At 44.7% G+C, this 23,172-nt stretch overlaps 1 protein-coding gene across 5 annotated transcripts; it reads left to right on the top strand.

The window, feature by feature from the left end:
• Positions 1–301: 301 nt before the first annotated feature.
• Positions 302–22,766, top strand: LOC110531564 (kinesin light chain 2). Of its 5 annotated transcripts, XM_021614799.2 has the most exons (16): positions 309–802; positions 969–1,110; positions 2,441–2,689; positions 4,028–4,150; positions 4,565–4,748; positions 5,915–6,131; positions 6,279–6,468; positions 6,594–6,767; positions 6,991–7,090; positions 12,624–12,673; positions 12,918–12,985; positions 13,107–13,215; positions 17,014–17,160; positions 19,391–19,515; positions 19,723–19,780; positions 20,188–22,766. In XM_021614799.2, exons 3-16 carry the CDS (start codon positions 2,459–2,461, stop codon positions 20,269–20,271), a joined length of 1,860 nt encoding a protein of 619 aa, XP_021470474.1. In that variant the 5' UTR covers positions 309–802; positions 969–1,110; positions 2,441–2,458; the 3' UTR covers positions 20,272–22,766. The 5 variants fall into 5 exon arrangements, with proteins under 5 accessions (XP_036843283.1, XP_021470477.1, XP_021470476.1 ...); XM_036987388.1 differs by lacking the exon at positions 969–1,110 and having other exon boundaries at positions 302–409; XM_021614802.2 differs by lacking the exon at positions 969–1,110 and having other exon boundaries at positions 304–446.
• The last annotated feature ends 406 nt before the right edge of the window (positions 22,767–23,172 follow it).

The raw sequence follows: 23,172 nt of genomic DNA, 5'->3' as shown, positions 1-23,172 counted from the left end.
TCCACTACATTCGTAAATAAAAATGTTTTCGTTTTTACTCCATACATTTTCCCTGACACCCAAAAGTACTCGTTACATTTTGAAGGCTTAGCAGGACCGGAAAAATGGTCCAATTCACACACTTTTCAAGAGAACATCCCTAGTAATCTACTGCCTCTGATCTGGCCGACTCACAAAACACACATGCTTCGTTTGTAAATGATGTCTGAGTGTTGGAGTGTGCCTATCAGTGCATTTTAAAAACATGAAAATCGCGCCATCTATATAGCCTAATATATGTCTACATTAGAATGAAGAAAAGGAATACCTCCTGCCTCAACACCGTGCCCCTTCCCCGGCTGGGGTGATGTCATAGCGCCAGGGCTGAGGCTGTGGATTGTGGGAGAATTCGGACAACAGCCATTTTCGGGTAGCGACTGTCATCCTTGGAACACACTTCTCAAACTGTGAGAGAACGTACCAGTCCCGTACTATCTTTAAAACAAATTCTAGGGATGGATAGAACGATGCCGACTCACGGCAAATAGTGTTCCTGTATTTAGAGCGCTGCTCCGGTTCAAGTTACGGAAGACGAGAACATTGACTAGGCTAATTCGTGGCAGGCTCGAATTCATTAGCTAGCCAGCCATGCTAGCATAATTGGTTACAATGTATTGCTTGGAATTTGCTCGCTTTTAGACGGCAGCGACGTTATACAACGGGATTAAAGCCAGTGGTGTGTCGTGGGTTTATTTTTATAGTGCAGCAGACCGAGTAACGTGTCATCAGGATTTAACCGGCGGGCGGACTGGGGAGAGAGAAGGTAAATAGATGTTTATCGTGGTGCACAGACCCACTTTTGTTAACTTACCTGACTACATTTAACAATTTGCTTAGCTGTAGAAAACGTATCATTTTAAAAATCGGTGATATTATACCGTCAATCTTTATGTAAACGCAGGTTAATATCGGTACCGTTATCTTTTCAGCCTTGCGGTTCAGGAGCGTCGCCCACTCTTACAAAAAGGGATTGAAGTGGAGCATCACAACAGTCCGTGGTGCTTTGTTTGAGCTCGAGGTTACCGGGGGCAGCGCTCTTGTCTTGGGGGAAATAGAACCGTTTCGATTAAGGTAACGTGTGGATTGAGATTCATTATGAGGTTTGTCAGTGTATTTTTAACAGTATATGAATTGTATTGGCTTATATTCTTACGTCCAATCGAGAGAGTTAGGCTACAAAATCATACCTGTGCTCCTCTCCCAGACCAGGCTCGTCATATCACCAACGTTCAACTATGTTGCCAATCGAGCTCGTCTTGGTTCGCTACGTTGTTTCGACGAGTCATCGCTTATTTTAAGTGTTGGGGAAATTGTCATGGTCCTCATTGAATTAGCATAGATACTTTGTACTGTGCTCTCACGACCGCATCCATTGCAGAAAGCCCTTGCAGAAGCATATTTCGTTCTGGGCCTCAAACCTGCCTCTATGCTTGCAAACATGTCGGAGTGTTTTTTTTGTTATAGGATACGAGCCTGCGTGTGACATTAAGGCCTATCATTCTTTGTATGATAAAGGCCAAGATCTTATAATAGATTAGATCTCAAAAAATACTGAATGTATTTTATTTCCTTGTAATGCTCTGCTCTGTCGATCTCCTTCATTCATCCTCTGTCTCATTTCTTGTCATCCCGTGAGAGGGGTGATTCCGAAAGTGTGTTGGTCCATATACTAGGCTACTATTGACAGTAAGATGGATCGACAACAAGCGTTGCAAATTGCCAAACGTTCCATACACCGTTTGAGAGATGTGTTAGTTGTGGCAATCGGATGGGAAATTACGGGATCGCTCATATTGGTGCATTGCAGTCAATGGATTGTGCGGGTGGGGAAGGGAGGAGCGAGGTGATTGTGTGGGCGAGGGCCTCTTGGCGACGCGAGAGGAGAACAGGTGCGCGTCTACAGCAGAGGAGTGGAGGAGAAGTCGCGGAGTCGCGCATTTCTGCTCGGTCCAGCTATAAATCTGCGACGATGCGTGTCTTTAACTTCCATGAGTCCATTTAGTCAATTCTGTTCTCTCGCGAGTCGCGATATAGATTGACTATAAAGGTAGTGTCACGCAAACTATGTATCGAATAGCTTTGTAACTGAAATGCTCACAGCTCATTAATTGATTTATTCAAGCTCAAAAGATTCGAGTCCCATTGGAACAGAGGCAGAGGGCCCAGAGGAGTGAGCTGTGGCATGGTTGGTTGTTGGTAACAGACTGAACAGTTGTGTAAACATAATCTCTTGGAGGGATTTTGTTCCTCTAATGCTCATCCTTGAAATAATCTCATAATCGGACATTATTTTTTTCTGAGTCTTGTAATATGATTAGATGGCTCGTCCTCTAACAAGCCTTGATTCTAAGAGCTTCGAACAAGAATATGCTAACTCAAAACTAATCTCTCTCCCCTCCAGTGTGTGTGAACTCAGGTTATGTCCACCATGGTGTACCCACGCAGCGAGGAGGCCCTGGAGCGCCTGACCCAGGATGAGATCGTGCTCAACACAAAGACTGTGATGCAGGGCCTGGAGACACTCAGAGGGGAGCATGCCCAGCTCCTCACGTCCCTGCTGGACTGCACCCAGCCACCTGCTGCCCAGGAGAAGTCAGGCCTGCTGCGGAAGAGCCTGGAGGCCATAGATTTAGGCCTGGGAGAGGCACAGGTAGGAGAGAGATGTAGGGGAAAGAAGGGGTTGAGGGATTCAGTGAGGGGGGGAGAGAAGAAAGAGAGACAGGAGAGATGGGTTGAGTGGAAGATGCTTACTACTCTGGTTTAGAGGTACAGGATGATGATGATGCAATGATGACAAATCATGAGTGAAGGGGGGAAAGATGATTCTGGTCCTCGACGATAACGTGGTACATTGTGTGACTAATACTCAACACAAGGATTTATTTAGAATAACGTCTCTTGTAGAAAGAGAGGACGTTGAATTATAGAGAATAGGGGAGTTGTTCTTCCTGTAGGAAGGTGCCAGTGGGAGTCTGCCTTAGACACTGATGGACTGATATAACATGAAATGCGTAAAATAACGTCCCAAAAGACATGCAAAGCTTTCCCTCCGACTCAACTCACTCCTCCACCTCCCCACCCTACTTTGAATAGAGTAGAATAGAACAATATATTATTGTCATCCAAAAGAGGACGTTATTTGCACTGGTCTCAGAATAGGTTACAACAAGCAGTCAGTCATGGGAGGTAGCCTAGCGGTTAGATCGTTGAGCTAGTAACCGGAAGGTTGCTCTTCGAATGCCCGAGCCGACAAGGTGTGCTCTTGAGCAAGGCACTTACCCTAATCGCCTCAGAGTCTCCGTTGATAATAGGATATGCAACAACAAAAAAACATTTCCAATTAAACCATGTATTAAAACACACGTGTACATGTGTAAAATAGAACAGAAAAAACACCCACTAAATTAATAATATTATACACACGCAACCCTTTGAAACCAACCCTTTGAAACCAAAACATTATCAAAGCTTTCCTGTATTATTTGAATCCATCCCCCCCTATTTGCCAGGTTGTCATTTAAAAGGAATTAGCTCCTAATTGACCTGCCTAGATAAATAAAGATTAAATGGATCAAACAAAGTCCCTCTCTTCAGATGATCATCACCCCAAGGCTAGCCGCTTACTCTTTAGAAACTGAAACATTCTCAAAGCTTTCTCTCTTCCTTCAATTGACCCTCTTGAATCCATATCTGTGGCCTTGCGGAAATCTAATTAGCATAATATAGATCCCCATAAATATCTGTCTGTCTAAGCTAGAGATATCTTCTTTTTTTCCCCCGTGAGCTGCGTCTCAATCGCCGATATCGGCCTTCCGCATCTGCGGTGAAAGGTGGCAGAGCTACAGCGGTGTTTGTCAGACCATGAGACGTGTGTATATGTTTTAGGGGATACCTAAATGGGTCCTTATAAGGATTCCATAATTTAGTAGAAACCCCCCCCCCTCCCCGGCTTAGACTAGAGGGTTAACCCCTCCCTCTCTCTCCCTAGGTGATCATTGCCCTGTCGGGTCACCTGAGTGCTGTGGAGTCAGAGAAACAGAAGCTAAGAGCCCAGGTCAGACGACTGTGTCAGGAGAACCAGTGGTTAAGAGATGAGCTAGCAGGAACACAGGTACGTGTACAGCATATCACTACATACTGCTTGCACTGGTAGTTCACTCTATCAATGGTTTTCAGATGTTTCTAGACCCAAAGTGATTAAAGCGTTATGAGTCCATGTCCCAACGTACACCGTCGATGATGTGGGCTCATCTCGTCAATTTAGATTTTGGAGTATGCTATCATTTTATACCCTTCCAAAGCAAAACATTTGTCGAGCTTCACCTCCCTCACACTCATATCCCCTCTTCTTTCCCCTCTTCTTTCCCCTCTTCTTTCCCCTCTTCTTTCCCCTCTTCTTTCCCCTCTTCTTTCCCCTCTTCTTTCCCCTCTTCTTTCCCCTCTTCTTTCCCCTCTTCTTTCCCCTCTTCTTTCCCCTCTTCTTTCCCCTCTTCTTTCCCCTCTTCTTCTCCTCTCCTTCCCCCAGCACAAGCTGCAGCGTAGTGAGCAGAGTGTTGCCCAGCTGGAGGAAGAGAAGAAGCACCTGGAGTTCATGAACAAGATCAAGAAGTTTGACGACGACGTGTCACAGTCTGAGGAGAAGGCTGCAGGGGAGACGTCTAAAGACAGCCTGGACGACCTGTTCCCCAACGATGACGACCAGGGACAGGGTATGATGATGATTGATTAATTGATCAAGAAGAGGACCATATAGGGGAATCCCACAAGTCTAAATGATTAACATCATTTAAAAAAAATCTAAATATGTTTACTATGTGTCCAACCCAGAGACTGGTAGTCAACACCTGTACGAGAGCAATAGAGAACCCAAACCTGTGACATCATCAGCTGTAGCAGAGCACTAACTTTGATGTCATTCCCAAATGTGTTTCCCCTCCCTTCTCCGCTGTGTTTCCCCTCCCTTCTCCGCTGTGTTTCCCCTGCCTTCTCCGCTGTGTTTCCCCTGCCTTCTCCGCTGTGTTTCCCCTCCCTTCTCCGCTGTGTTTCCCCTCCCTTCTCCGCTGTGTTTCCCCTCCCTTCTCCGCTGTGTTTCCCCTCCCTTCTCCGCTGTGTTTCCCCTCCCTTCTCCGCTGTGTTTCCCCTCCCTTCTCCGCTGTGTTTCCCCTCCCTTCTCCGCTGTGTTTCCCCTCCCTTCTCCGCTGTGTTTCCCCTCCCTTCTCCGCTGTGTTTCCCCTGCCTTCTCCGCTGTGTTTCCCCTCCCTTCTCCGCTGTGTTTCCCCTCCCTTCTCCGCTGTGTTTCCCCTCCCTTCTCCGCTGTGTTTCCCCTCCCTTCTCCGCTGTGTTTCCCCTCCCTTCTCCGCTGTGTTTCCCCTCCCTTCTCCGCTGTGTTTCCCCTCCCTTCTCCGCTGTGTTTCCCCTGCCTTCTCCGCTGTTTCCCCTGCCTTCTCCGCTGTGTTTCCCCTGCCTTCTCCGCTGTGTTTCCCCTCCCTTCTCCGCTGTGTTTCCCCTCCCTTCTCCGCTGTGTTTCCCCTCCCTTCTCCGCTGTGTTTCCCCTCCCTTCTCCGCTGTGTTTCCCCTCCCTTCTCCCCTATGTTTCCCCTCCCTTCTCCGCTGTGTTTCCCCTCCCCGCTGTGTTTCCCTTCTCTGCTGTGTTTCCCCTCCCTTCTCCGCTGTGTTTCCCCTCCCTTCTCCGCTGTTTCCCCTCCCTTCTCCCCTGTGTTTCCCCTCCCTTCCTTCTCTGCTGTGTTTCCCCTCCCCGCTGTGTTTCCCTTCCCCGCTGTGTTTCCCTTCTCTGCTGTGTTTCCCCTCCCCTCCCCCTCCCTTCTCCGCTGTGTTTCCCCTCCCTTCTCCGCTGTGTTTCCCCCTCCCCCTCCAGCCCAGCCCAGCGGAGAGGTGGCGGCCCAGCAGGGTGGCTATGAGATCCCGGCCCGCCTGAGGACTCTCCACAACCTGGTGATCCAGTACGCCTCCCAGGGGAGGTACGAGGTGGCCGTGCCCCTCTGCAAACAGGCCCTGGAGGACCTGGAGAAGACTTCCGGACACGACCACCCTGACGTGGCCACCATGCTCAACATCCTGGCCCTGGTCTACAGGTGTGTGTGTGTGTGTGTGTAGGATGGATGGATGTGTGGATAGTTTTAGATACACTTGCTCAGATGAATAGCTGGCTGAAGACTTAATGATTAACTACAGGTAGCACATGTATTCATCTTCTAACATGATGAGATGTTTTGTTCCAGGGACCAGAACAAGTACAAAGAGGCAGCCCACCTGCTGAACGATGCCCTGGCCATCAGAGAGAAGACCCTGGGGAAGGACCACCCTGCGGTAGCCGCCACTCTCAACAACCTGGCTGTGCTCTACGGGAAGAGGGGCAAGTACAAGGAGGCTGAGCCCCTCTGTAAGAGAGCCCTGGAGATTAGAGAGAAGGTATGGATCATTACAGAGTTTTTCCTGGTTAGATAAATTCATAGCCCATGATAACTCACAAGTGAAAGTATATGTATGACTTGTCGTTTCCTGTAGGTCAAGTATTTAAATGGTTGTGTGTTCAGGTCCTGGGGAAGTACCACCCTGACGTGGCCAAGCAGCTGAACAACCTGGCCCTGCTGTGTCAGAACCAGGGAAAGTACGAGGAGGTGGAGTATTACTACAGACAAGCCCTGGAGATCTACCAGTCCAAACTGGGGGCTGACGACCCCAACGTAGCCAAGACCAAGAACAACCTGGTGAGGAGGGAGGGAGGGAGGGAGAAAGGTTCTAGACATTGTAGTAGAGGGTTGACGAGCTACATTTTCAGTAATGAATTCCCCCTGAGAGATTTAATCAGGTTTATTCAAGTTGAACAGACAGATGTTTTTTTTGCGATCTTGGTATTGTTACATTTATTGGCTTGTGTATTGAGTTGTATTTTCACATCAAACCATTTGAGGTTTCATCTCATCTCTCTAGGCTACATGCTACCTCAAACAGGGGAAGTTCAAGGATGCTGAGTCCCTGTACAAAGAGATCCTAACCAGAGCACATGAGAAGGAGTTTGGATCAGTCAACAGTGAGTCTCGTACGACCAGCAGTCCTACAGTGGACATTAACACAACACTCACTGACAAGCTAGGGCTGCATCCTAAATTCCCAACCTGGCCCCATTCCATCATGGCCTCATTCCTAATGGGCATACATCACTCCTCACCTCTCCACCTGATAGATGATGTGTGGTGAACATTCTGGCACAAAATGGTTGCCATGCATCACCCAGGTGGGCGCAACACATTGCTGGTGGATGAGGTGCGTTTCCCCCTACTATGTAAAGCTTTTTGAGTACCTCGATAGAAAAGCACTATATAAATCCAATCAATTATTATTAATTAAATGGCACCCTATTCCCTATGTAATGCACTACTTTTGACCAGAGCCCTGTGGGAATAGGCTGCCATTTGGAATGCACCCTACTACTACATTTACCACCAGATCAACCACCTCCATCAACTCTTCATGTTGCATTAGAAGATGTGTGAATCAACAGTATGTCCATTCTGGCCGGGACTACCCTGTAAACCCTGTAGTCATTGGCTGACCATGCGTGGTCGTGTCCTGGCCAGTCAGTCAGTTCAGGGTTAATACAGGCTATCTGTCGTGTGTAAAGCATGTTAATGCAGCACTGCCTTGAAGCCAATCAAACCCTTAAACACTGTCACGCTCAGTAGAGCACAGTACAGGGCTCTGGCATGGGACACTTTGTGTTCCCACACACACTGTAGGTTTCACGGAGTTAGGGTTGAGGTGGAATAATCTTTAATGATATGCCACAAATTTTGGTTTTAAATGCAAATACCTTTTATTTGTCGTGTGAGGGAACATAAGGTATACCAAACGTATACGGTTCATAACATGTGGTATACGGTTCATAACATGTGGTATACGGTTCATAACATGTGGTATACGGTTCATAACATGTGGTATACGGTTCATAACATGTGGTATACGGTTCATAACATGTGTTATATGTGTGGTATACGGTTCATAACGTATGGTATACGGTTCATAACGTATGGTATACGGTTCATAACGTGTGGTATATGGTTCATAACGTGTGGTATACGGTTCATAACGTGTGGTATACGGTTCATAACGTGTGGTATACGGTTCATAACATGGTATACGGTTCATAACATGTGTTATATGTGTGGTATACAGTTCATAACGTATGGTATACGGTTCATAACGTGTGGTATACGGTTCATAACGTGTGGTATACGGTTCATAACGTGTGGTATACGGTTCATAACGTGTGGTATACGGTTCATAACGTGTGGTATACGGTTCATAACGTGTGGTATACGGTTCATAACATGTGGTATACGGTTCATAACATGTGTTATATGTGTGGTATACAGTTCATAACATGTGGTATACGGTTCATAACATGTGGTATACGGTTCATAACATGTGTTATATGTGTGGTATACAGTTCATAACGTATGGTATAGTTCATAACGTATGGTATACGGTTCATAACGTATGGTATACGGTTCATAACGTATGGTATACGGTTCATAACGTGTGGTATACGGTTCATAACGTGTGGTATACGGTTCATAACGTGTGGTATACGGTTCATAACGTGTGGTATACGGTTCATAACGTGTGGTATACGGTTCATAACGTGTGGTATACGGTTCATAACGTGTGGTATACGGTTCATAACGTGTGGTATACGGTTCATAACGTGTGGTATACGGTTCATAACGTGTGGTATACGGTTCATAACGTGTGGTATACGGTTCATAACGTGTGGTATACGGTTCATAACGTGTGGTATACGGTTCATAACGTGTGGTATACGGTTCATAACGTGTGGTATACGGTTCATAACGTGTGGTATACGGTTCATAACGTGTGGTATACGGTTCATAACGTGTGGTATACGGTTCATAACATGTGGTATACGGTTCATAACATGTGTCATATGTGTGGTATACGGTTCATAACATGCTGTATACTGTTCATAACATGTGGTATACGGTTCATAACGTGTTGTATGCGGTTCATAACGTGTGGTATGCGGTTCATAACGTGTGGTATGCGGTTCATAACGTGTGGTATGCGGTTCATAACGTGTGGTATGCGGTTCATAACGTGTGGTATGCGGTTCATAACGTGTGGTATGCGGTTCATAACGTGTGGTATGCGGTTCATAACGTGTGGTATGCGGTTCATAACGCGTGGTATGCGGTTCATAACGCGTGGTATGCGGTTCATAACGCGTGGTATGCGGTTCATAACGCGTGGTATGCGGTTCATAACGCGTGGTATGCGGTTCATAACGCGTGGTATGCGGTTCATAACGCGTGGTATAGGGTTCATAACATGTGTTATATGTGTGGTATACGGTTCATAACATGTGGTATACTGTTCATAACATGTTGTATACTGTTCATAACATGTGGTATACGGTTCATAACATGTGGTATACGGTTCATAACATGTGGTATACGGTTCATAACATGTGGTATACGGTTTATAACATGTTGTATACTGTTCATAACGTGTTATATGTGTGGTATACGGTTCATAACATGTGGTATGCGGTTCATAACGTGTGGTATGCGGTTCATAACGTGTGGTATGCGGTTCATAACGTGTGGTATGCGGTTCATAACGCGTGGTATGGGGTTCATAACGCGTGGTATGGGGTTCATAACGCGTGGTATGGGGTTCATAACGCGTGGTATGGGGTTCATAACGCGTGGTATGGGGTTCATAACGCGTGGTATGGGGTTCATAACGCGTGGTATGGGGTTCATAACGCGTGGTATGGGGTGCATAACGCGTGGTATAGGGTTCATAACATGTGTTATATGTGTGGTATACGGTTCATAACATGTGCTATACGGTTCATAACATGTGGTATACGGTTCATAACATGTTGTATACTGTTCATAACATGTGGTATGCGGTTCATAACGTGTGGTATGCGGTTCATAACGCGTGGTATGGGGTTCATAACGCGTGGTATGGGGTGCATAACGCGTGGTATGGGGTTCATAACGCGTGGTATGGGGTTCATAACGCGTGGTATACGGTTCATAACGCGTGGTATGGGGTTCATAACGCGTGGTATGGGGTTCATAACGCGTGGTATGGGGTGCATAACGCGTGGTATAGGGTTCATAACATGTGTTATATGTGTGGTATACGGTTCATAACATGTGGTATACGGTTCATAACATGTGGTATACGGTTCATAACATGTGGTATACGGTTCATAACATGTTGTATACTGTTCATAACGCGTGGTATGGGGTTCATAACGCGCGGTATGGGGTTCATAACGCGCGGTATGCGGTTCATAACGCGCGGTATGCGGTTCATAACGCGCGGTATGCGGTTCATAACGCGCGGTATGCGGTTCATAACGCGCGGTATGCGGTTCATAACGCGCGGTATGCGGTTCATAACGCGCGGTATGCGGTTCATAACGCGCGGTATGCGGTTCATAACGCGCGGTATGCGGTTCATAACGCGCGGTATGCGGTTCATAACGCGCGGTATGCGGTTCATAACGCGCGGTATGCGGTTCATAACGCGCGGTATGCGGTTCATAACGCGCGGTATGCGGTTCATAACGCGCGGTATGCGGTTCATAACGCGCGGTATACGGTTCATAACGCGCGGTATACGGTTCATAACGCGCGGTATGGGGTTCATAACGCGCGGTATGGGGTTCATAACGCGCGGTATGGGGTTCATAACGCGCGGTATGGGGTTCATAACGCGTGGTATGGGGTTCATAACGCGTGGTATGGGGTTCATAACGCGTGGTATGGGGTTCATAACGCGTGGTATGCGGTTCATAACGCGTGGTATACGGTTCATAACGCGTGGTATGGGGTTCATAACGCGTGGTATGGGGTGCATAACGCGTGGTATGGGGTTCATAACGCGTGGTATACGGTTCATAACGCGTGGTATGGGGTTCATAACGCGTGGTATGGGGTTCATAACGCGTGGTATGGGGTGCATAACGCGTGGTATAGGGTTCATAACATGTGTTATATGTGTGGTATACGGTTCATAACATGTGGTATACGGTTCATAACGCGTGGTATGGGGTTCATAACGCGTGGTATACGGTTCATAACGCGTGGTATGGGGTTCATAACGCGTGGTATGGGGTTCATAACGCGTGGTATGGGGTTCATAACGCGTGGTATGGGGTTCATAACGCGTGGTATGGGGTTCATAACGCGTGGTATGGGGTTCATAACGCGTGGTATGGGGTGCATAACGCGTGGTATAGGGTTCATAACATGTGTTATATGTGTGGTATACGGTTCATAACATGTGGTATACGGTTCATAACATGTGGTATACGGTTCATAACATGTTGTATACTGTTCATAACATGTGGTATGCGGTTCATAACGTGTGGTATGCGGTTCATAACGCGTGGTATGGGGTTCATAACGCGTGGTATGGGGTGCATAACGCGTGGTATGGGGTTCATAACGCGTGGTATGGGGTTCATAACGCGTGGTATACGGTTCATAACGCGTGGTATGGGGTTCATAACGCGTGGTATGGGGTTCATAACGCGTGGTATGGGGTGCATAACGCGTGGTATAGGGTTCATAACATGTGTTATATGTGTGGTATACGGTTCATAACATGTGGTATACGGTTCATAACATGTGGTATACGGTTCATAACATGTTGTATACTGTTCATAACGCGTGGTATGGGGTTCATAACGCGTGGTATGGGGTTCATAACGCGTGGTATGGGGTTCATAACGCGTGGTATGGGGTTCATAACGCGTGGTATGGGGTTCATAACGCGTGGTATGGGGTTCATAACGCGTGGTATGGGGTTCATAACGCGTGGTATGGGGTTCATAACGCGTGGTATGGGGTTCATAACGCGTGGTATGGGGTTCATAACGCGTGGTATGGGGTTCATAACGCGTGGTATGGGGTTCATAACGCGTGGTATGGGGTTCATAACGCGTGGTATGGGGTTCATAACGCGTGGTATGGGGTTCATAACGCGTGGTATGGGGTTCATAACGCGTGGTATACGGTTCATAACGCGTGGTATGGGGTTCATAACGCGTGGTATGGGGTTCATAACGCGTGGTATACGGTTCATAACGCGTGGTATGGGGTTCATAACGCGTGGTATGGGGTTCATAACGCGTGGTATGGGGTTCATAACGCGTGGTATGCGGTTCATAACGCGTGGTATGCGGTTCATAACGCGTGGTATGGGGTTCATAACGCGTGGTATGCGGTTCATAACGCGTGGTATGCGGTTCATAACGCGTGGTATGGGGTTCATAACGTGTGGTATGCGGTTCATAACGCGTGGTATGCGGTTCATAACGCGTGGTATGCGGTTCATAACGCGTGGTATGCGGTTCATAACGCGTGGTATGCGGTTCATAACGCGTGGTATACGGTTCATAACGCGTGGTATGCGGTTCATAACGCGTGGTATGCGGTTCTGGTCCGTGAAACAAAATATATGAATATTCAAATAAAACTATGCCACTCATCCCCTCCTCTCTTCATCCCCTTCTCTTGCAGATGACAACAAGCCAATCTGGATGCATGCGGAGGAGAGAGAGGAGAGCAAGGTAGCTGCAGTATGACTGATCTGAACCATGGTCCTTCTGTCCTACCTGTTAATGGCAGCTTATGAACTCTGATGGATGGGTAGACCAATAGGACTGAGATAAAGACGGAGAATATTCATGTATTAATAATTGAGGCTTTATAATAAGGTAATAATTCATGTCTACTGCTGCTAACTGCCCCTCTATTCTCCCGGCCTTTCCGCTCTCTCTTATCTCTTTCTCTCTTGCCCCCACTCTCTCTCAGGGGAAGAGGAAGGAAGCTAGTCCCTGTGTAGAGTATGGGAGCTGGTACAAGGCCTGCAAAGTTGACAGGTGAGACTTAGTATTAAACTTAATTTGAATGGGAGATAAATACACAACTCAGTGTTTTAAATTATATTAACATTGTGGTTTAATGATGACAAGATGTTGACATGTACCTCATTCCTGTCAGTCCTACTGTCAATACCACCCTGAAGAGCCTGGGGGCGCTGTACCGCAGACAGGGTAAATTACAGGCAGCTGAGACACTGGAGGAGTGTTCTACCAAGACACGCAAGCAGGTACTGGTAATACGCTATCAGGTACTGGTAATACGCTATCAGGTACTGGTAATACGCAAGCAGGTACTGGTAATACGCTATCAGGTACTGGTAATACGCTATCAGGTACTGGTAATACGCAAGCAGGTACTGGTAATACGCAAGCAGGTACTGGTAATACGCAAGCAGGTACTGGTAATACGCTATCAGGTACTGGTAATACGCAAGCAGGTACTGGTAATACGCTATCAGGTACTGGTAATATGCTATCAGGTACTGGTAATACGCTATCAGGTACTGGTAATACGCAAGCAGGTACTGGTAATACGCTATCAGGTACTGGTAATACGCTATCAGGTACTGGTAATACGCTATCAGGTACTGGTAATACGCTATCAGGTACTGGTAATACGCTACCAGGTACTGGTAATACGCTATCAGGTACTGGTAATACGCTATCAGGTACTGGTAATACGCAAGCAGGTACTGGTAATACGCTAGCAGGTACTGGTAATACGCTAGCAGGTACTGGTAATACGCTATCAGGTACTGGTAATACGCAAGCAGGTACTGGTAATACGCAAGCAGGTACTGGTAATACGCAAGCAGGTACTGGTAATACGCAAGCAGGTACTGGTAATACGCTATCAGGTACTGGTAATACGCTACCAGGTACTGGTAATACGCTACCAGGTACTGGTAATACGCTACCAGGTACTGGTAATATAGTATTAGTGATACATTATCAGGTACTAGTAATACATTGTCAGGTACTAGTAATACACTATCAGTTACTAGCAATTCATTGTCAGGTACACAATTGGGTACTAGTAATTCACGATTGGGTACTAGTAATTCACGATTGGGTACTAGTAATTCGTGATTGGGTACTAGTAATTCGTGATTGGGTACTAGTAATGCGCGATCGGGTTCTAGTAATACTCGATCGGGTTCTAGTAATACTCAATCGGGTTCTAGTAATGCGCGATCGGGTTCTAGTAATACTCGATCGGGTTCTAGTAATACTCGATCGGGTTCTAGTAATGTGCGATCGGGTTCTAGTAATGCGCAATCGGGTTCTAGGAATACACTATCGGGTACTAGGAATACACTATCGGGTACTAGGAATACACTATCAGCTACTAGGAATACACTATCAGCTACTAGGAATACATTACTAGTAATTCACAGTAAGTATTAGGTGCAAGTAATTCAATGTCATTATTAAGTACTGGTAAATCATTACAAGTACTAGTACTTACACGATCGGGTACTAGTACTTACACGATCGGGTACTAGTACTTACACGATCAGGTACTAGTACTTACACGATCAGGTACTAGTACTTACACGATCAGGTACTAGTACTTGCGCGATCAGGTCTAGTACTTACGCGATCAGGTACTAGTACTTACACGATCAGGTACTAGTACTACACAATCAGGTACTAGTACTACATGATCAGTTACTACACAATCAGGTACTAGTACTACACTATCCAGGACTTGTAAATCACTGTCAATATCAGTTACTAGTAATACGCTATCACTATCGGGTACTAGTACTTACACTATCAAGTACTAGTACTTACACGATCAGGTACTAGTACTACACGATCAGGTACTAATACTACACGATCAGGTACTAATACTTACACGATCAGGTACTAGTACTACACGATCAGGTCTAGTACTTACACGATCAGGTAATAGTACTACACGATCAGGTACTAGTACTTACACGATCAGGTACTAGTACTTACACGATCAGGTACTAGTACTACACGATCAGGTACTAGTACTACACGATCAGGTACTAGTACCACACGATCAGGTACTAATACTTACACGATCAGGTACTAGTACTACACGATCAAGTACTAGAACTACACTATCCTGGACTTGTAATTTACTGTCAATATCAGTTACTTGTAATACGCTATCACTATCGGGTACTAGTACTTACACGATCAGGTACTAGTACTACACGATCAGGTACTAGTACTTACATGATCAGGTACTAGTACTTACACGATCAGGTACTAGTACTACACGATCAAGTACTAGAACTACACTATCCTGGACTTGTAATTTACTGTCAATATCAGTTACTTGTAATACGCTATCACTATCGGGTACTAGTACTTACACGATCAGGTACTAGTACTACACGATCAGGTACTAGTACTTACACGATTAGGTACTAGTACTTACACGATCAGGTACTAGTACTTACACGATCAGGTACTAGTACTTACACGATCAGGTACTAGTACTTACACGATCAGGTACTAGTACTACACGATCAGGTACTAGTACTTACACGATCAGGTACTAGTACTACACGATCAGGTACTAGTACTACACGATCAGGTACTAGTACTACACGATCAGGTACTAGTACTACACGATCAAGTACTAGAACTACACTATGCTGGACTTGTAATTTACTGTCAATATCAGTTACTTGTAATACGCTATCACTATCGGGTACTAGTACTTACACGATCGGGTACTAGTACTTACACGATCGGGTACTAGTACTTACACGATCAGGTACTAGTACTTACACGATCAGGTACTAGTACTACACGATCAGGTACTAGTACTACACGATCAGGTACTAGTACTACACGATCAAGTACTAGAACTACACTATGCTGGACTTGTAATTTACTGTCAATATCACTATCGGGTACTAGTACTTACACGATCGGGTACTAGTACTTACACGATCGGGTACTAGTACTTACACGATCGGGTACTAGTACTTACACGATCAGGTACTAGTACTTACACGATCAGGTACTAGTACTTACACGATCAGGTACTAGTACTTGCGCGATCAGGTCTAGTACTTACGCGATCAGGTACTAGTACTACATGATCAGGTACTAGTACTTACACGATCAGGTACTAGTACTTGCGCGATCAGGTCTAGTACTTACGCGATCAGGTACTAGTACTACATGATCAGGTACTAGTACTTACACGATCAGGTACTAGTACTTACACGATCAGGTACTAGTACTACACAATCAGGTACTAGTACTACATGATCAGTTACTACACAATCAGGTACTAGTACTACACTATCCAGGACTTGTAATTCACTGTCACTATCAGTTACTAGTAATATGCTATCACTATCAGGTACTAGAACTACACTATCAAGTACTAGCACTACACTATCAGGTACTAGCACTACATTATCAGGTGCTAGTAATTCACTGTCACTAGTAATTCACTATCAGGCACTAGTAATTCACTGTCACTACCAGGCACTAGTGATACGCTACCAGGCACTAGTGATACGCTATCAGGCACTAGTGATACGCTATCAGGCACTAGTGATACGCTATCAGGCACTAGTGATACGCTATCAGGCACTAGTGATACGCTATCAGGCACTAGTGATACGCTGTCAGGCACTAGTGATACGCTGTCAGGCACTAGTGATACGCTGTCAGGTAGCAGTGATACGCTGTCAAGCACTAGTGATACGCTGTCAGGTAGCAGTGATACGCTGTCAGGTAGCAGTGATACGCTGTCAGGTAGCAGTGATACGCTGTCAGGTAGCAGTGATACGCTGTCAGGTAGCAGTGATACGCTATCGCTATCAGTTACTGCACATTCAGTCAGGTTTTACTATGCAATCATTCAAAAAAGCAGGTCCTACACAATCACTGAAAAAGAAGGTACAAGCACTGAGACACTGGCAGTGCAATTATCAAAGGCTGTAGTCTAGAGTCTTGAAGCTCTCACACACTCTGTTTCAACCCTGCTGACATTTAGGATTCATTATCATGTTCTCCCCCAGGGTATAGATGCCATTAACCAGAGTAAGGTGGTGGAGCTCCTGAAGGATGGGGCCCCAGGAGGGGGTGAGCGACGGCAGAGCCGGGAGGGTCTCAACGGGCCCCAGCGGGGGGACTGTGAGGGGGACGACGGAGCAGAGTGGAACGGGGTACGAACCTCCTTTGTCTTATTATTGTTGAAAGATGAAGCATTCGTAAGTGTGAACATACAGTCAAATTAGGGATGGGCTATATATCGAATTAATTCCAATACATGTTGTTAGCAAGAATCAATGTTTTATGGTCTTGTCTCCTTCGCTCCTTCTGTGCTGTGTGTATTGTGCCCCTTCCCACTCACACACAGACACCAAGCCCCTCCCCTACCACTCACAACAAAGAAACTAAATATAACTTATTTCTCTCTGACAACAAGCAGTTTAAATTCGCAATTTGCATTTGAGGTTTGGTCCGACATAACCGGTCTTCTAGACACACGAAACACATTCAGACATAATTTTAATTGTTTGTAATAGAGGACTTTTACTTCACAATACTTTCTTTGTCTCAACTCCTAACTTTTAGAACAGAGCAGACCCTACTATAACGAGAGTATCAATGAACATGATTGTGGATAATGCAAGCAGAATTTTAGCCACAGACTTATGTGCTAGCTGTCTCGTCTGTGTTTTAGAAATGTCCACAGACTGTTATGTGCTAGCTGTCTAGTCTGTGTTTTAGAAATGTTCAATGAGCATAAAAATATGCATTTGTTTAAGGAATTGCCAACTCGCTTATTTCTCAGAATGAAAACATCTTCTTATCCAGGTAGACCACTTGATTTCAACAACTAAACAAAATGAAGAGGCTATGTTGTTCAACAGTTGGAGACGGACTGGAGGGTGTATTCATAACAGCTCAACTGTTCTACGTTGTTAGCAAGCAAATAGATCAAAGTGGGCCAGACTTTAAATATAAAGAATAGCTGTCTACTTACTAGCCATGGGCTTGTGCTTGAGAGACTGTTAATGAGACCTGTGTTAATGTTCTATAATACCTGCTACCAGAAGATGGTCATTATTAGTGGATGTGCATGGTTCTAGTTACATTTGTAACAAAAGGGGCATTTTCGTAGACTTGAATGCTTGATCAGTGATTATTTTTTTTAAAAAGAAGGTTCAAATAATGTCATTATTAGTGGGTCTTATGGGTGAAGGCTTTTATTTTTCCTAGGTATAATTTTACAAGCCCTGAATTCATAAAATTATTCCAAACTGTTTGAAATGCAGTGTATATACCTATAATTGTGCAACAAATTGATTTAGAGAGAAAAAAACAATTGAGATATATATTGTGAATCGCCCGTAAGTTTGAAGAAATGAAGTGTTTTGACACTAATGACACTACCTTTTTTTTTTTTTTTTTCATTTTAAAATATGAAATTGATCAGAAATACAGTAGACATTGTTAATGTTGTAAATGACTATTGTAGCTGGAAATGGCTTATTTCTTTTTATGGAATATCTACATAGGTGTACAGAGGCCCATTAAAAACAGACACCTCACAAGTCTGGCAGAGGCTACTCTGGGATGCTGGCCTTCTAGGCAGAGTTATTGGCCAGTCTCAGACTGGCCAATAGAAGGACAGCATTCCGGAGTCGCCTCTTCACCTTTTGACGTTAACACTGGTGTTTTGTGGGTACTATTTAATGAAGCTGCCAGTTGAGGACATGTGAGGCATCTGTTTCTCAAACAGGACACTAATGTACTTGACCTCTTGCTCAGTTGTGCACCGGGGCCTCCCACTCCTCTTTCTATTCTGGTTAGAGACAGTTTGTGCTGTTCTGTGAAGGGAGTAATACACCACATCATATGAGATCTTTAGTTTCTTGGCAATTTCTTGCATGGCATAGCCTTAATGTCTCAGAACAAGACTAGACTTATGAGTTTCAGAAGAAAGTTATTTGTTTCTGGCCATTTTGAGCCTGTAATCGAAGACGCATGCTGATGCTCCAGATACACAACTAGTCTAAAGAAGGCCAGTTGTATTGCTTCTTTAATCAGAACAACAGTTTTCATAACATAATTGCAAAAAGGGTTTTCTAATGATCAATTAGCCTTTTAAAATGATAAACTTGGATTAGCTAATACAATGTGCCATTGGAACACAGGAGTGATGGTTGTTGATAATGGGCCTCTGTACGCCTATGTACATATTCCATTAACAATCTGCCGTTTCCAGCTGCAATAGTAATTTACAACATTAACAATGTCTACACTGTATTTCTGCACAGTACTTACTGTCAGTAATAAAACGTTTTTGAAAAGAATAAATACATAAAAAATGACATTCTGTTTTAAAGGCCACTCCTTTACTATGCAGTGGTTGTCTTGTTCTCTCAGGAAGGTCACGGTTCTTTGCGTCGGAGCGGCTCCTTTGGGAAGATCCGTGAAGCGCTGCGTAGGAGCAGTGAGATGCTGGTGAAGAAACTACAGGGCAGTGGCCCCCAGGAGCCCCGCAACCCAGGGTGAGAGAGACTGCGTGTATGTCTGCACCCTAGCCCATCACTGCTCATACTGTGTGAATCAGTTTTGTGTTTGCCTCAGTGGGTTTGTTCTTTAGTGGGGAGCCGACAAGGCACTTGAGTTAGTAACCTAATGTTAAAGGAAAACCCAGGCAATAACACTGTTTCTATTGAGGCTAATTGAATCCTTAATGTCTGTCTGTTCTTCAGGATGAAGAGAGCCAGCTCCCTCAACTTCCTCAACAAGAGTGCAGAAGACCCCTCACAGGTACCTGGTGTTAGCCGTCCATCACTGTCACTGAGCTATTAACCTGTTAGTTACCAGCCAAGGACTGCTGTCACTGAGCTCTTGAGATGTACGTCTGAATGAAATGATTTGACTTTCATTAGTGTCAGATTTAGTTAACACATTGTTTGGTGCCTACCCTTTATCAAACATTGTAATTATTTTCACCTCTAGAGCCTATTTATTGCCTACCTCCCTACTCTTCTACATTTGCACACACTGTACTTCTATTTTTCTTTTCTATTGTGTTATTGTCGCACTGCTTTGCTTTATCTTGGCCAGGTCGCAGTTGAAAATAAGAACTTGTTCTCAACTGGCCTACCTGGTTAAATAAAGGTGAAATAAATAAATAAAAACATCCTTTCTATTTTCTCCCTCCCTCTCTCCAGGACGCCAACACCGGCCTATCAGAATGCAGAGGACTGAGTGCCAGCAATGTGGACTTGTCAAGACGCAGCTCCCTGATTGGTTAAACAGAGACAGGAGGCGGGACCAGGAGGAGGAAGGTCCAATGACGGGACCAGGAGGAGGAAAGCCCAATGAGGAGAGGCAGTTTGCCGCCCAAAGCGATCAAAACACTTCCGATCCAACACTCACATTCAAGACATATTTTCTAAAGAAACAAGAAAAAGCATTGCAAAAAAACCTGACTTGACGCTTTTAGTGACTCAGACGTCTCTGTGTCTGCTTTACTGTATTCTTCGCTGGCATCTATCAAACAAGTAGAGAACATCCTATTTAAACGGCATGCTGCTTACTAGAAGGTGGAATTTTTGCACTAGACACTCATCATGGTGAGTCTGAGGCATAGCATCATGACAGAATCCATATTGTTATCGCAGTGTGACGAATTTCTATCTTAACCCGCACACTCTCATGCTGACACTCAACCTTAGGTAGGCTAGTTCTATTCTGATTTCTATCTTAGAGAAGTGTAACCGACGTCAATGTGCCGCTAACGGTTTAGCTTCCTCCACCGTCCCTGTCTCCATCCTTGGCTCGAACCAGTGATCCTCTGTTTTGCAACACACGTGACCGCCTTCCATGACAACGCGGGAACACGATTGAGCTATACAGAAGGTACCAATCGGTTAGCTCCATCGGCAACATTTCAAGCTAGCTGCGGAGCATTACGGTACATTCCTAACTCTGTTACACAAGCATCACACTCAGCTCACTAGTGACATGATTACTGAAAATGCTAACAACCCATTCAATGGAAATCACAGTGAAGAAAGCCATATAAATCATATACGTTTTTAAGACGAGGTATGAACTACAGCTGTTAGAAACTTCAGCGATGTAAAAGACAGATGGTACACAATCTTTTTGGGATGTCAAATAAATCATTGTATTTAAACATCATCTGGGAGAAAAAAACAGCGCTGACCAGTTTAACCTCTCCTTTTTGCTATCTGAATGGTTATGTATATACAGGTTTAAGTTATTTTCTATTTCTTTCTTTGTATATAGCGCACAGACAGGTTCTTGTTTAAACTGGTTAGAGGTTAGGAGAACCTCTGATTTGGAGACAGACGCTGGAAGAGGACAGTCAGAAAAGAGTGAAGAGAGAAACGGGGAGAATATCGGCACTTAATGGGTGTCCTAACTTCTAGTCCAATTTTCACCCACTGATATGAAGTGAAAATTTGACAAAATGGAGGTTAGAATTTCCCCCTGAATCTATAGCCTGATCTGGTCAGATATGTTTGTGCTCTAATCAACTACTGTTCTGTTTGTTGCCTTGTCAGACAATTATGAACATGACAGATAAGAGTTGGCTAAAGGTCAAACATATCAGAGACCAGGTTCGTATTCATTAGGCACTAAATAGAAGAAAACGTACTGAAACAGGGAGGAACTACCTGGATTTTTACAATAAGAAACTCGTTTTCATTTTCTGTTGCAAAAAGGTTTTGTACGGTGTGCACTAATGAATGGCGAGACCAGGCTTACTTAGTTCATCTCAGACCTGGGGAATATACTGGAAATGCTGACGTGACAAGCAGTACCAGTGTATCTCAGTCAGTGTGCAGCCTGTTAGCAAGGCGTGGTACAAATGCCTGTTTAACTCCACCACTGAAGTCCCATTTGTCTTACGTGATCCGGTGGTGTTGGGACTGAAAAACACGTTATTAGCCTGACTGATGCTGTGGAGGTGAACGTGCTCCTATGTTGAGTGTTGATTTTATCAAATGCATGGTCACATGTCTACCACAGCACAACGTTTCTCCCCCAGCCAAATATGATTAGATCTCTACATAGTTGTAATGCCCTCGTATTAGTTAAGATGATACAATACAGTGCATCTGTTTCTGTAAGAGGGAAGCATTAGGCATCCCATATGTACCGTATCATAGATATCTGTCCTTGGTTGGCCTTTACTGAATAATGAGAGCATGATATGTCCTTATCTTTTTATATACAACAGTGATCCTTTATTATAACTTGATGTTGTTTGGAAATAATCTGATTGGTTTACAGAACTTATATCTGATCTAACCAATGACAGTCCTTCACCAAATGTTCTCATCATTTATGTCTTATTCTTGTCTGTGACTGGCTCCAACCTCGATTGACGATGTGCGGGGTATTGTTGTTGAACTCTGAATGATGATTTGAATGTTGGGTTTTACTTTGATGAGGGGCAGGGAGGGAAGAGATTGACTGTGTACTGTGTTGTGTTGGCTATTTTAAGTGTCTGGTTTGTGAGTTAGGAGTCCCAAGACTGATACCAAGAGTCTTGGCCAACAGAATGTATATTAGAATATGTCCTAATGAGTTTCACCTCCTGATTGTTGCTCAGTGCAATGTAAAGTGGGAATGGGATGGATTTTTTACTGGGGAAACAGATGGAAGGAAAGCTTAAGTATGTGACAAATACAGGCTAGAAGGGCTGAGGAGGAGAACACTGATGATGAATGATAACGGGGGAAATAGAAGTATGAAGTGCTGTTCGGTGAGAAAAGCGAGAGATTCAGTGATTGAAATGGAAAGTGGAACATTGGAGAGCGGAATATGGAAAAGTGCTTTAAGTATCATTGCAGCAAATAATGTACAGAATTGTCGATCTCTGTCACACTCAACATGCGCAAGCACCCATGTTGTCTAGCTATGTAAAAGTCTGTTGAAACACTGGACTGTAGTCTGTAGATGCTGTATTTACACACCAACAAATGTTTCAAAGAACACACCTAAACAGTGCTCCTCCTACAAATGTTCATGTAGAAGTTCATGTAGAAGTAAGAACACCCTCCTCACCATCTGTGAATCAGTGTGTCACTATGGAAACTAGAATGTAGCCGGGGGGGGGGGGGGGGGGTCATTGTTAGTGGCCAACAACATTGTGTATGTTTTATTAAAGGTTCAATAAA

Source organism: Oncorhynchus mykiss, chromosome 9 (genome assembly GCF_013265735.2).
Source record: "Oncorhynchus mykiss isolate Arlee chromosome 9, USDA_OmykA_1.1, whole genome shotgun sequence".
In the NCBI taxonomy this organism is placed as follows: domain Eukaryota; kingdom Metazoa; phylum Chordata; class Actinopteri; order Salmoniformes; family Salmonidae; genus Oncorhynchus; species Oncorhynchus mykiss.
This window is presented reverse-complemented; position numbering and strand designations above follow the sequence as displayed.

Bases quoted from the DNA above. Each gene is read 5' to 3' on its own strand.
- LOC110531564 (XM_036987388.1), top strand. From the start codon at position 2,459: ATGTCCACCATGGTGTACCCACGCAGCGAGGAGGCCCTGGAGCGCCTG. The intron at 6,132-6,278 runs GTGTGTGTGTGT...GTTTTGTTCCAG, and splicing joins ATCCTGGCCCTGGTCTACAG to GGACCAGAACAAGTACAAAG. The intron at 17,161-19,390 runs GTACGAACCTCC...TTGTTCTCTCAG, and splicing joins ACGGAGCAGAGTGGAACGGG to GAAGGTCACGGTTCTTTGCG.